The sequence below is a fragment of the Orycteropus afer genome, unplaced genomic scaffold (assembly GCF_000298275.1).
Source record: "Orycteropus afer afer isolate SDZICR_OR568_19922 unplaced genomic scaffold, OryAfe1.0 scaffold00019, whole genome shotgun sequence".
Classification (NCBI taxonomy): domain Eukaryota; kingdom Metazoa; phylum Chordata; class Mammalia; order Tubulidentata; family Orycteropodidae; genus Orycteropus; species Orycteropus afer.
Window position 1 is genome coordinate 2384151 of NW_006921606.1, and position 14184 is coordinate 2398334.

The following is a 14184-nucleotide window of genomic DNA, read 5'->3' on the forward strand; positions in this document are numbered from 1 at the left end:
TTATGGTCTAACAAGTTTGAAGATGAATCAGAAACAACTCCTTTTATGTCCCAGAGTCACCAACCCAAAAGAAACTAACCAGGCTGCCTGAGGAAGCATGTACCCTCCCACCCCACCTGCATTGGTGAGGCCAATTCTGGGGTTGACACGTGAGCTGGGAAGCAGAGAGCCTCTTCACAGCACCCAAATGACTAAACACCCCCTGTTATAAGGCCTTGATAAAAGGCCTGCTCACAAATGGCCCAATCTGAAGGTTAAGATCATCTTGGCTCAGTTGGAGAAGCATGTATTTATAGGTTTTGTGTTAAGTGACAGAATGATGGACCACCTCCTCTAAATGGGTCATTTCATATATAAGGACACTGAGGCCCAGAAAGCTGAAGTGATTGATGCCTCAAGTCACACGCTGGTTATGTGGCTCCCATCACTGTGGCAGGGAGGCTGCTGGCTCTCCACAGGAGAGGCAGTCACTTCTACATCTCACCAATTGCAGCCATAAAGCATTTGTTTTAAATTACTTTCATATCTGGAGGGTGAGGTGACATTTTCCTAACATTGTCCCCAAATTCTTTGGCCCCTCATAATGGTCTCCAAGTGCAAACCCCCATCTCTTCTTGGCCAGTGCTAACTTTGTACCTTCTAACTCTGGTAGTATATTGCTTAAGCTTGACTGCTAACCAGAAGGCTGGTGGTTCAAACCCACCAGCCACTCCTCAGAAAGAAGGTTGGGCAATCTACTTCCGTAGTGATACCAACTCGGAAACCCAAGGAGGGGTCACTATGAGTAGGTCTGACTCAACGGCACATAACAACAACAACTCTTCAAAGGGCTGGTGAGAACTGCACTTTTCAGAGATGACATACCTATAATGAGAAACCAAAAATCCCAAACCCATTGCTGTCGAGTCAATTCTGACTCATAAGCCACCCTATAAGACAGAGTAGAACTGCCCCCACAGGGTTTCCAAGGCTGTAATGTTTACAGAAGCAGACTGCCACATCTGTCTCCCATTGAGCAATTGGTGGATTCCTTTTGGTTAGCTGAGCACTTTAACTACTGCACCACCCAGTCTCCTTATAATGAGAAAGGAATGTCAAAAGAAAAAAATTAGTAAGTCAATTAGAGTTAACAGGGTTTACTGAGCAAGAAACTCTTCACAAACAGGGAGCATCCAACTGAGGATTCACTTAAGCAGTAGGAGTACAGAGTTTTTAAAGGCAGTTAGGGGATTTCTAGTAAAGAAGTTACAATTGGATCTTTAAAAACCAAAAAATCAAACTCATTACCATCAGGTCATAGCGACCTCCATTGGGTTTCCAAGGCTGTAAATCTTTACAGAGGCAGACCGCCCTATCTTTCTTCCACAGAGCAGCTGGTGGTTCGAAGTACTGACCTTTTGGTTAGCAGCCAAATGCTTAACCACTATACCACCAGGGTGCCATTATTGGTTGGGTCTTAGGAATGTCCTAAATTGAAGAAAGTGTTTTACAAGTGGGTGGGGCTCTTTCTGTCATTGGTTTCATAGGTATACTTGTCTGTTGAAGACTGGTGGTATCTGATGAGTCAGAAAGATATTTTAAAGTCAAGATTGTTTCACTTGGAAAGTGTCTATGATAAGAACACTTTGAAAACTCTCTATGGTTCTCTCAAGGTTTGTACCTGGCACAAATGGCCATTTTGATAAATGTTCTCAGAAAGATTTTGGACCTGACACAAACAGCCATAATTTATACTTAACAAGGTATCAAAAGAACTTTAAGAAAATAAGAAGGCAACTAAGGCATTTGACTGCTAACCAGAAGGCTGGCAGTTCAAACCCACCAGCCACTCCTTGGAAGGAAGATTGGGCAATCTGCTTCTGTAGTGATACCGCCTTGGAAACCCAAGGAGGGGTCACTATAAGTTGGATCCCACTCGATGGCAGTGAGTTTTTATAATCTAAATGTGTCCAGAACTGGGGTCTCTTTAAACTTGGGAAGACCACCATTTGCTGCATTTTCATCATTGACAGTATGTATGGCTGGAGAAGGCCTTAAACCTGAAAGCTGAAGTACACTGGGCCTCCTGGGAGTTGGTGAGGGCCGCAGAGGTATAGATCAGAGCAGATGGAAAGAGAACAAAATAGGGTAGTAAAACTCAACAGCAAGACATTTTCCAAGAACAAGGAAGAGTGATAGAGAATAATAAACCCAACTCATTTTCCAGCATCTTAAGGTTCCACCCAGCCACCTAGGAGGCAACCAAGCACTGGCTGTCCTAGAAAAGGAGAAGTTTGCATCCCTGCCCTGGCCTCCTCTACTGCTTTCTTTCCAGGAAGCCAGGTCCTGGCTGGTTGTCTGAGGCCTGTCCTGACACCCCAGTCTCTGTGGCTTGTCTATGCACAGAACAGCACCCTCACATGGTACAGTACTGAGCAGCCACCTCAGGTCCTGGAGTTCAGTTCCCACCTCCTAATGCTCTTCATCCCCTACTTTGTGCCAGCTGTACTAAAGGAAGATCAGACACCTTGCAGGTGCCCTAAGCAAGGAATATCTCTTACCAAAAACAGTAGTTCTCAACCAGGGGTGATTTCGTCCCCCAGGGGACATTTGGCAATATCTAGAACAATGTGGGTTGTCACCATGGAGGTGGGTGCTACTGGCATCTAGTGGGTAGAGGTCAGGGATGCTGCTAAACATCCTACAATAAACAGGAGAGCCCCCACGACAAAGAATTATCCAGACTAAAATGTCAGTACCACTGAGGTTGAAAAATCCTGGGTAAAAGAAATGGACTTAACAAAGAAAATTCTCAACTTCATAAAGATATTTGTTGGAAGGAAGATGGGGCAATCTACTTCCATAGTGATACTGCCTCGGAAACCCAAGGAGGGGTCGCTATGAGTCGGATCCGACTCGATGGCAAATAACAACAACAGAAAAAAAAATAGTCCTTCTGGGGCAGGAAGGGAGATCCCACAGGGCCTGGTGAAGGTAGGATTTAGAGAAGAAGGTAAGCTGTGTCCTGCCGGTACTCCACTGCAGCCCTCTCCGCACACTGGCTGTGTTTGAAGCAACCCTCAGCCACAAGTTTAAATAGCACAGTCTTACTCATGGATGTGGTCACTAAGAGATGCCAGCAGCATTCCCAGAGAGTAGTCCTTCCTGCTGCATCCTCAGGGGACTGTGGCTGGGTCCCCAATGGCTACAGTGTGAGGTTCTGGAAGGCTAGGCCCAAGGAGTTCTAAAAGTGAGTCAGAAACAAGGTCTTGCACAGAGCCCCTGGCAAGTGTTCTAGCCTTGTCCTCCCCACTGAGAGTGGATGAGGAGGATCAGTCCTCAATGCAGGAGAAAGAGGCCAAGGAGATGGTGACTTATCTCTGGTTTCAGGTGTCTGACCCTTACCAACCACACTTGCAGCAACAGTGAGCATAGCCAGACTCCTACAGTTTGTACTTTCTGCAGCTGAGGGTGGCGGCTCAATGGTAGAATTTGCCTCCATCAAGGGTGGCTTTGGAAAGAGCTTCAGTGTTGACAACAGTCACTTTAGGCCTCACCTCCAGGAAGGTGGCATCTGACCCCAACAGAGAACTGCAGACACAGGGCAAAGCCCTCACATCCTATATACCTGCCGTATCTTCTCAGACTCTTATCTCTGGGGCCTGTCCAGCCCTAAACTAGGAGCAGTGAGTAGTAGTTCAGAGCACTATAGAGACCTGCTGCTGGACTCAGAGACTGTGTCATGCAGGTCACACATGGGCCTAAAGTGGGAAACAAGCAAGTTCAAGCCCTGGGGCGAGATAGGCTAACCTTTCCTGAAAAGGGCTAAAGACTGAATATTTGAGGCCCTGTGGGCTATACAGTCTCTGTTGCAGCTCCTCGCCTGTTCTATTTAGCACAGAATCTACCATAGACAATGCGTGAATGAATGAATGTGGCTCTGCTCCAATAAAACTTTATTTACAAAAATAGGTGGCAGGCCACGCATGGCCCAGGGACCAGAATGTGCCCCTTAGGTCATGTTTACTGTGCATCAGAAATAGTCCCATGGCCCTCTCTGGACCAGGACCATCAAGAGGAAACAGGAGGTGGCAAGACAATTATGCCTGGGTGAAGCAGGCATGGCCTGAAAGGAAGTTTGGTCTGGTGGCAACAGCAGTCACCAGGACAGCTCAAGATCAGGTTCATCAGACATCTGTTGAGACTGGCCAAGCCCCAAGTCCACAACCGTCAATGTGGACAATCACCAGAGGAAGCCTGTGCTGATGCTGCTCTGGGTTCCATGGGTCAGGTAGTATCAGTGCCTAGGAGGATATGGAGATGAGCTCAGAGGCCTGAGTTACTCCTCCCTCCTGGACAAGCTAGAGGCTGTGCTCTGATAACTGCTCCACTAAATGGCCGTGATTGTGTTAGGTCAGACGGGAGAAAGCCCCTTGGGGTACAGCTGCTGCCTCTTACAGAGGACCACTGCTGAGGTGGGATGTGCAGGGAGGGGAAGAGGGCTATGGTAGGGGCTATACCTCCTCCCCAAACAGCAACAGACCTCTGTGTCTTCCACCAGGTGCGATGAGAACTGTCTGAGCTGCGAGGGCTCCAGCAGAAATTGCAGCAAATGTAAGCCAGGCTTCATGCACCTGGGGATGTCGTGCATCACCAACCACACTTGCAGCAACGGTGAGCACAGCCAGGCAAGGCCACCCTTCAGGATCTCGCCCTCTAGTCCTGGTCAGAGCAGGCATCCTGGCCCACAGCTTGGTAGACCATCTTGGGACTTGTCTAGTTGATTTGGGCAGCACCTGCCCTCAGGCCTCTCACATTGATCTGAGGTGTCTGGGCCAACAACCCAGCTACCACTGGTTGGTTTGTTGGGTGACTATGGAAAAAGTATTTTATTCTTATACCATTCCTACTGTCATGCCATAGATCTCTGGTGGCCTGGCTGTGGTGACTTTATAGGAGAGGCCTCACTTGGAGGTCAAAGCCAGGAGACTTAGAGGGTCTCTAGCTCAGGACTAAGAGGAGTGTGCCCCATAGTGAAACCCATACTCAGTGCAGGGAGGCTGTGTGAGCTAGCAAGCCTGCCAGTGGGCAGGTTCAGCCACAGGAACCCCACCAGGCACACAGGATCTATCCACAGGGAGGACCTACACATGGGCTGCAACCAGAGGCAGCCTCTGTGCTGTGGGAGGGCCCCTGTTCTCCAGGTGGGCCCTGTGCTGTGGGAAGGCACTGGGTCTCCAGGTGGGCTGAGGGACAAGGAAAGATGGGTTTAAAACAGAAATTCAGAAGCAGATCAAAGGTGGTGCCCAACTTGAGGGTTCCATGAAGAAGGAAGGGTTAGTAGGGACCCTTGACTAGAGCCTAGTAGAGCCACTGTAGGACGTGCTGTGGCAGAGAAGGAGGGTGCAGTGACTGGGTACCTCCACAGGGAAGGGCAGCCTAGGACAACACTGGGTACCACATCCAGGCAGAAAGGAAGCAGGGAGTAGGCACTGGCCCTGTCCTGCAGACATGGCACCAGCAGGGATGACTCACAAATAGGGAAGTGGATTCATGCCATGCTGTTTGGTGATTTTGGTGGTTCACAGAACTGTGTCCCTTCCAAGGCCAAAAAGCTCCCTCTTTAGGAAGGTCATATGCACAAGTCACACATGCAGTCCAAGAGCAGTCCAAGTCGCAAGAGGATCTGCCAGGGTCCACAAACAGCCAAGCGTTCTCAAATCCAGCAGCCAGAGGTCAGGGCCATCCTCTAGCCAATCCTTCTCCCTTCCCAACATCATCACATCACCTGTTCTGTCACCACATCTCATCCATCATCCTTGACAACTCTCTCCATTTCATCATCACCTCTCCTCGTAAGGAGCCCCAGCCTCTTTCCAGGCCCCTCCACCTCCACCCCACCATGACTACACAGTCACCCAGAAAGACAGGTCCACATGGACCCAAGGTCCCTTTGCTCAGTCTCCTCAGAACCCCCTCCCACCTCAAGTCCCTCTAGTCCACGTGTGAGGCTCTCTGTCCCTCAGACTTGGCGCAAGCCCCTCCACACCCAGTTGCCACCTGGGCTGACAGTATTAAGCTCTATCACAGAAAGAGATTGTAAAAGCTGTCAGACTGCCCCACATCACCCTGTGTCCTCCCATACCACCCTGGCACCCCACAGTTCCCAGCAAATGTAGAATGAAAATATGATTGTTTTTAGTTGTCATCAACTTGATTTCAACTTTTGACAACTCATGGTGACCCCATGTATACAGAGTAGAACTGCTCTGTAGGGTTTTCAAAGCTGTGACCTTTTGGAAGCAGATCACCAGACCTATCTTCCAAGGCATCTCTGGATGGGTTTGACCTGCCAAACTTTCAGTGAGTAGTCAAGTTCTTAATTGTTTTCGCCACCCAGAGACTCCATAAAGTCTGACTAATCCCTCCTTTTTCTTTCCTTTCACTGGGGGCATCAGCTGATGAGACATTCTGTGAGATGGTGAAATCTAATCGGCTCTGTGAGCGGAAGCTCTTCATTCAGTTCTGCTGCCGGACATGCCTTCTGTCTGGGTAAAGAGTGCCGATCCCTCTTGCCCAGCCACCCTCACCATACCTGCAGACAGAGCTTGTGCCTGGTGAATGAGGCAGGTGCCATGCATTTGACAGCTTTATCTTACCAGACCAGGGCCTGTAGCAGCAGCTCTGTGCTCCCAGAGCCAGGGGGATGGTGGCCTTTCAAGGAGGTGTTCTTAACATGATGATACTATTGCAAACTCTGCTTGCTGGCTACATTCTTCTGGCAAACTCAAAACAAGAACAAAATGACTTCTGGAATCCATAGCCCTGGCTTCAGAGCAGAATCTGGGATGATAAGTTTACTGACTTTTCAAGACCAAAGCAGAAAGGAGAGACACTTGGCATACCCATCACTTTCCCGAGCTTCTGTGCAACACTGTAGTAAACTCCCCAGGGCCACCCACAGGGCCGGTGCTGTCCTTGTGGTGATGATGAAGGGCAGCTCCTCCACCTGCCACAGAGCTGTCTGCCAGGCAGCTTGGTCGGATTGTAAATAAAACAAATTTGAGGGCATAAAATGTGTGACCATTGGGGACAGAGTGTCTATTTCTACATAGTCAGCCACTTCTGAAATTACAACAGTGGCTTAGAAAGTCACATGCAAAACCTGGATCAGAAGATGCTTCCTTTCTTTGCAGCTCTCTTCTTGTGAACTAGGCTCCCTGCAGTGCCATGTCACCATATTCCTTCTGTGTCTCTGGGCATCTCAAGGGCCTGACCCACCACATGTCCTGATGTGGACCCTTCTAAGGGAAGCTCAGCCTAAGAGGCTAGCCCAAGGGGCCCTGCAAGACCACACAGTTCCTCTGGGCTTAACCAAAAGCAAACCTAGCCTGTGACCTATTAATCACGGGTTGTTCTTCATCTTATGGAATTGCTTTTAAAATACACTCAGCCTCTGCTTTGTGGGAGACTTATTCTTAAGGTGGATGTTTCTGTGTCTATGTGTATCATTACCCTACGCAACACAGATGAGTTTATTACTGCCAAACCTGTGTAGACATTTTATAAGCTACATGTTCTAATTTTTACCAATGTTAATTATTTTGACAAATATTTCATATATTTTCACTGAAATTGCACAAATCTGCTTGATGAGTTCCCTTTAATATGGGAATAATATTTGCCTTAAATTTTCTCAATCTTGTTTTCCTGCATCTCGTCCTGCTTCCCTCTCTGGACTATAATGCACTTGCCTTGTCACCTGTGAGCCGGAGAGAACCAAACTGTTGTTCATGGAATCAACAACTCTGGAAAAGAAAGCAACAGAGCAAATGCAATGTTAACACTAAATTAATAAAGGCGTTAACATCCCATGGCAAGGGAGCCTGTGTTTCTTTCCAAGGCACAGAATTCAAACATGGGTGCTGAAATGGAGAGCTTTATTTGTGGTTTCAGGATCTCTTTGATATCATTTCTCAGAAGGTCTTTGAACTTTAGCACATGTTGATATATGAAGTTAAAGGGGAAATCCCACTGTTGCAAACCCCGGGTTGTCATTAGACAAAGAGACACTCTTCAGGCTACAAAAGCTTGGGTAGATGGGATACATCATCCCCAGATTTAGGAATGCCTTCCCTCAATCAGTAGTCCCTGGGTGGTGCAAAAAGTTAACACTAGCTACTGACCCAAAGGTTCAAGTCCAAGAGGTCCCTTGGAAAAAAGGCCTGGCCATCTACTTCCAAAAAATATGCTTCTGAAAACCATATGGGGCACAGTTCTACATTGACACATATGGGGTCTCTATGATTCAGAATTGACTAAATAGCAACTGATGTCCACTGGTCAAGTGGGACTTTCCATCGCCTGCAGTGCTGACCCTGTGGCCATGCTGCCTCAGTCTCTTCACATACAGCTTCCAGGGGTTATTTAATTAATTTACTATTGTCTTTTGCACCCATGCCTCCCTGGGTTACATACTGCACAGGATTTGTTCCATGGTCTCTCTAGGAAGGCAGACCCTTATATTTGCTAGAATCCTTTGGCTGAAAATAAAGAAAAATGCACCAACTAGAAGTGATTTAAGGGGAAAAAAGTGGGTACAGATATGTGTTGGGAATCCAGAATTGGCTCAATTTCAAGGGAGGGTGAAGCTGGGCCTCAGGAGCCCAGAATCAGCACTAAATATTAGCTGGTCCCTCGTGGAATAGCAGCAGATTGGACTGGGGTGAATCTTGATGTCAGGCAGGCCAACCAGAATCCTGACTCAGTAGCAGGACCTGGCTACAGGGAGTGCTTCCAATGACCACACAGGCAGAGAAGGGGCAGCAACACATAGCTCACAGGAAGCAGAAGGAAGTCACACAGCTCACTAAGTGTGGACTGACAAGAGCTATGAATGCCAGTGAGTTTGGGATACAGTAGCCAGGACATGGGATTCAACCTCACAGATAAGACTGACCTTGAATTAAAACTACAACTTGCTCAATACTTCTAGTGCAAGGCACTCTTTTTATCCCTAGAGTTCAGACATTGATAAATGTAAGCTCTTTGCTCTCTAAGAGCTTATGGTCTAACAAGTTTGAAGATGAATCAGAAACAACTCCTTTTATGTCCCAGAGTCACCAACCCAAAAGAAACTAACCAGGCTGCCTGAGGAAGCATGTACCCTCCCACCCCACCTGCATTGGTGAGGCCAATTCTGGGGTTGACACGTGAGCTGGGAAGCAGAGAGCCTCTTCACAGCACCCAAATGACTAAACACCCCCTGTTATAAGGCCTTGATAAAAGGCCTGCTCACAAATGGCCCAATCTGAAGGTTAAGATCATCTTGGCTCAGTTGGAGAAGCATGTATTTATAGGTTTTGTGTTAAGTGACAGAATGATGGACCACCTCCTCTAAATGGGTCATTTCATATATAAGGACACTGAGGCCCAGAAAGCTGAAGTGATTGATGCCTCAAGTCACACGCTGGTTATGTGGCTCCCATCACTGTGGCAGGGAGGCTGCTGGCTCTCCACAGGAGAGGCAGTCACTTCTACATCTCACCAATTGCAGCCATAAAGCATTTGTTTTAAATTACTTTCATATCTGGAGGGTGAGGTGACATTTTCCTAACATTGTCCCCAAATTCTTTGGCCCCTCATAATGGTCTCCAAGTGCAAACCCCCATCTCTTCTTGGCCAGTGCTAACTTTGTACCTTCTAACTCTGGTAGTATATTGCTTAAGCTTGACTGCTAACCAGAAGGCTGGTGGTTCAAACCCACCAGCCACTCCTCAGAAAGAAGGTTGGGCAATCTACTTCCGTAGTGATACCAACTCGGAAACCCAAGGAGGGGTCACTATGAGTAGGTCTGACTCAACGGCACATAACAACAACAACTCTTCAAAGGGCTGGTGAGAACTGCACTTTTCAGAGATGACATACCTATAATGAGAAACCAAAAATCCCAAACCCATTGCTGTCGAGTCAATTCTGACTCATAAGCCACCCTATAAGACAGAGTAGAACTGCCCCCACAGGGTTTCCAAGGCTGTAATGTTTACAGAAGCAGACTGCCACATCTGTCTCCCATTGAGCAATTGGTGGATTCCTTTTGGTTAGCTGAGCACTTTAACTACTGCACCACCCAGTCTCCTTATAATGAGAAAGGAATGTCAAAAGAAAAAAATTAGTAAGTCAATTAGAGTTAACAGGGTTTACTGAGCAAGAAACTCTTCACAAACAGGGAGCATCCAACTGAGGATTCACTTAAGCAGTAGGAGTACAGAGTTTTTAAAGGCAGTTAGGGGATTTCTAGTAAAGAAGTTACAATTGGATCTTTAAAAACCAAAAAATCAAACTCATTACCATCAGGTCATAGCGACCTCCATTGGGTTTCCAAGGCTGTAAATCTTTACAGAGGCAGACCGCCCTATCTTTCTTCCACAGAGCAGCTGGTGGTTCGAAGTACTGACCTTTTGGTTAGCAGCCAAATGCTTAACCACTATACCACCAGGGTGCCATTATTGGTTGGGTCTTAGGAATGTCCTAAATTGAAGAAAGTGTTTTACAAGTGGGTGGGGCTCTTTCTGTCATTGGTTTCATAGGTATACTTGTCTGTTGAAGACTGGTGGTATCTGATGAGTCAGAAAGATATTTTAAAGTCAAGATTGTTTCACTTGGAAAGTGTCTATGATAAGAACACTTTGAAAACTCTCTATGGTTCTCTCAAGGTTTGTACCTGGCACAAATGGCCATTTTGATAAATGTTCTCAGAAAGATTTTGGACCTGACACAAACAGCCATAATTTATACTTAACAAGGTATCAAAAGAACTTTAAGAAAATAAGAAGGCAACTAAGGCATTTGACTGCTAACCAGAAGGCTGGCAGTTCAAACCCACCAGCCACTCCTTGGAAGGAAGATTGGGCAATCTGCTTCTGTAGTGATACCGCCTTGGAAACCCAAGGAGGGGTCACTATAAGTTGGATCCCACTCGATGGCAGTGAGTTTTTATAATCTAAATGTGTCCAGAACTGGGGTCTCTTTAAACTTGGGAAGACCACCATTTGCTGCATTTTCATCATTGACAGTATGTATGGCTGGAGAAGGCCTTAAACCTGAAAGCTGAAGTACACTGGGCCTCCTGGGAGTTGGTGAGGGCCGCAGAGGTATAGATCAGAGCAGATGGAAAGAGAACAAAATAGGGTAGTAAAACTCAACAGCAAGACATTTTCCAAGAACAAGGAAGAGTGATAGAGAATAATAAACCCAACTCATTTTCCAGCATCTTAAGGTTCCACCCAGCCACCTAGGAGGCAACCAAGCACTGGCTGTCCTAGAAAAGGAGAAGTTTGCATCCCTGCCCTGGCCTCCTCTACTGCTTTCTTTCCAGGAAGCCAGGTCCTGGCTGGTTGTCTGAGGCCTGTCCTGACACCCCAGTCTCTGTGGCTTGTCTATGCACAGAACAGCACCCTCACATGGTACAGTACTGAGCAGCCACCTCAGGTCCTGGAGTTCAGTTCCCACCTCCTAATGCTCTTCATCCCCTACTTTGTGCCAGCTGTACTAAAGGAAGATCAGACACCTTGCAGGTGCCCTAAGCAAGGAATATCTCTTACCAAAAACAGTAGTTCTCAACCAGGGGTGATTTCGTCCCCCAGGGGACATTTGGCAATATCTAGAACAATGTGGGTTGTCACCATGGAGGTGGGTGCTACTGGCATCTAGTGGGTAGAGGTCAGGGATGCTGCTAAACATCCTACAATAAACAGGAGAGCCCCCACGACAAAGAATTATCCAGACTAAAATGTCAGTACCACTGAGGTTGAAAAATCCTGGGTAAAAGAAATGGACTTAACAAAGAAAATTCTCAACTTCATAAAGATATTTGTTGGAAGGAAGATGGGGCAATCTACTTCCATAGTGATACTGCCTCGGAAACCCAAGGAGGGGTCGCTATGAGTCGGGTCCAACTCAACGGCACATAACAACAATAACAACAACAAAGATATTTGAGAATAAGTAAAACTACCTATAATTTGATTTCTGTTCTTGTTCATATATTGGAGCATGGGAAACTCCGTAGTTTCTCCTTTTAAAATAAAGAAATCAACCCCTCTTTTTTAACCCAGCTAAAGAAAGGCCAAAAGGAGCTTTGGTGGCATAGTGGGTGAGGCATTCAGATGCTAACCAGAAAGTCTGAAGTTCAAACCTGTCAGCTGCTCCACAGGAAGCTTTCTAGGCAATCCACTTCTATAAAGATTTACAGCCTTGGAAACCCAATTGGGGGGGAGGGGGTGCTATGAGTCAAAATCAACTAGATGGCAGTGGGTTGGGTTTGGTTTTAAAGAAGGGCCAAAGAAAATAAGCTCTCTGGTCTAAGGACTCCATCTGGTGGCTATCTGTGGCATTAAATGAACTCTGGAAAGTTTTGTTTAACTTTTTTAATTTTGAAACAATTACAAAGCAAATTTACAGAGACAGTGCAAAAACAGTACAGAGAATTTTTTCCCCAGACAGTTTGAGAGTAATTTTCAGATAAAAAACAAACCAAACTCAATTGCCATTGACTCTGACTCACAGTGACCCCTCCTTGGGTTTCCGAGGTAGTATCACTATGGAAGTGGATTGCCTCATCTTCCCTCCAAGGAGTGGCTGGTGGGTTTGAACTGCCAGCCTTCTGGTTAGCAGTCAAGTGCCTTAGCACTATGCCACCAGAGATGCTCATATATTAGTGAGCATTTCCTATAAAAAGGACATTCTCCTACAGGACCACAATATAACCATCAGAATCAGGAAATGAACATTGATCTAGTAATGCCATCTGGTGCCATGGTTAAGGTATTTAGCTGCTAACCAAAAGGTCGGCAGTTTGGATCCATCAGCCACTGTATGGGAGAAATATGAGGCAGTTGGAGGAGGAAGATGGCATTGTACCTGTAGCCTATATGTTTGTTCCCTCTAACATTCCTGAAAAACTAGATGAAGCAGAAGCAGGGATTCTGGAGCTGTGAAGAGCTGAGTAACTAAGAGGGTGCCAGATTTAGTGGAGACAGAGAAAAAAAGGAGAGTAAACAGCCGGGGAAAAATAAACAAACATGCCTGGCTAGCAGGGAGATGGAGAGTCAGAGAGCAAGGAAAACTTATTAGCTCCAGAGAGAAAATAAATGGGGGGAGGGGCACCATGTAACCCACAGAGGCTTCAGGTACTCTGAATACCCACACCGAGAGCTTCTGACTGTAACCTTGGGAGCTGAGCTGAGAAGTGGATACCCTTGCTGAGAAACAGAGCAGAAACCCCTGTGATTCGGGCCACCACTGAATTCAGCGTGAAAAGGGAGAAGGGAGGAAATTTGACACAAATAGGCAGGCCCTGGGACAAGCTCACAGAAGAAGGCCGGGATCCAAAACCCTGGAGCCAGCAGCAATTACAGAAACGCAGAAAGTGGGTACTCACTACTGGTGCCTTGGTTTTTCTTTTTCATTTTCTTTTCTTTCTCTTTTTTCCTCTGCCTCATCCAATAGAAGAAGCACATTAAGCCACCACAACACCTGCTCGTCCCAACTCCAAATCCCATTCATGATGAACAGAGACCTGCATCCACATTCCCACCAGTGATTCCATCAACACAAAGAAAACTGCAGAGCAACCCAGTACATCTGAATTAATAACCAAAATATATATATGTGTGTGTATATATATATATACTTGCAAGTATATTTAAACATAAAATCAGGGTGAAACAAATCAACACATAACTAACAATTAAAGATAACATCTCCAAAATGTCTAGGAAACAACAGACAACCTCAAATTTAAAAAAATAAATAAATAACAGGACAAGACAATAGAAATAAAACCCCAGACTAAACACTTATCTAACATGGAAAAACAGGCAACAGAATTATCTGAGAAGGAATTTAGAAGATATGTATATAGAACTCTACAAGAGCTCAAGGAAACCACAAACAGAATCAAGGAGAACACAGATAGTACCCTGGAAGAATTCAGGAAAACCAATCAAGAACAAAATAACAAGACAAATACACAATCAGAACTCATACAAAAACAGAAGTTGGAAATCCAAAAGATGAACACAAAATTACAGAGTTAGACAACACTGTGGAAGAACAAAAGACTAGACTAGAACTAGCTGAAGGAGCTCTGGTAGCATAGTGCCTAAGGGCACTCGACTGCTAACCAGAAGGCTGGCGGTTCAA

At 46.2% G+C, this 14184-nt stretch overlaps 1 protein-coding gene across 1 annotated transcript in view; it reads left to right on the forward strand.

The window, feature by feature from the left end:
* The window catches only part of PCSK6 (proprotein convertase subtilisin/kexin type 6), a 404303-nt gene extending 397768 nt beyond the window's left edge, over nucleotides 1–6535 (forward strand). The window contains exons 21-22 of the mRNA XM_007959931.2: nucleotides 4541–4653; nucleotides 6438–6535. Coding sequence (XP_007958122.1) covers nucleotides 4541–4653; nucleotides 6438–6535 — 211 coding nt within the window. The remainder of the gene's footprint in view (nucleotides 1–4540; nucleotides 4654–6437) is intronic.
* Nucleotides 6536–14184: the final 7649 nt, after the last annotated feature.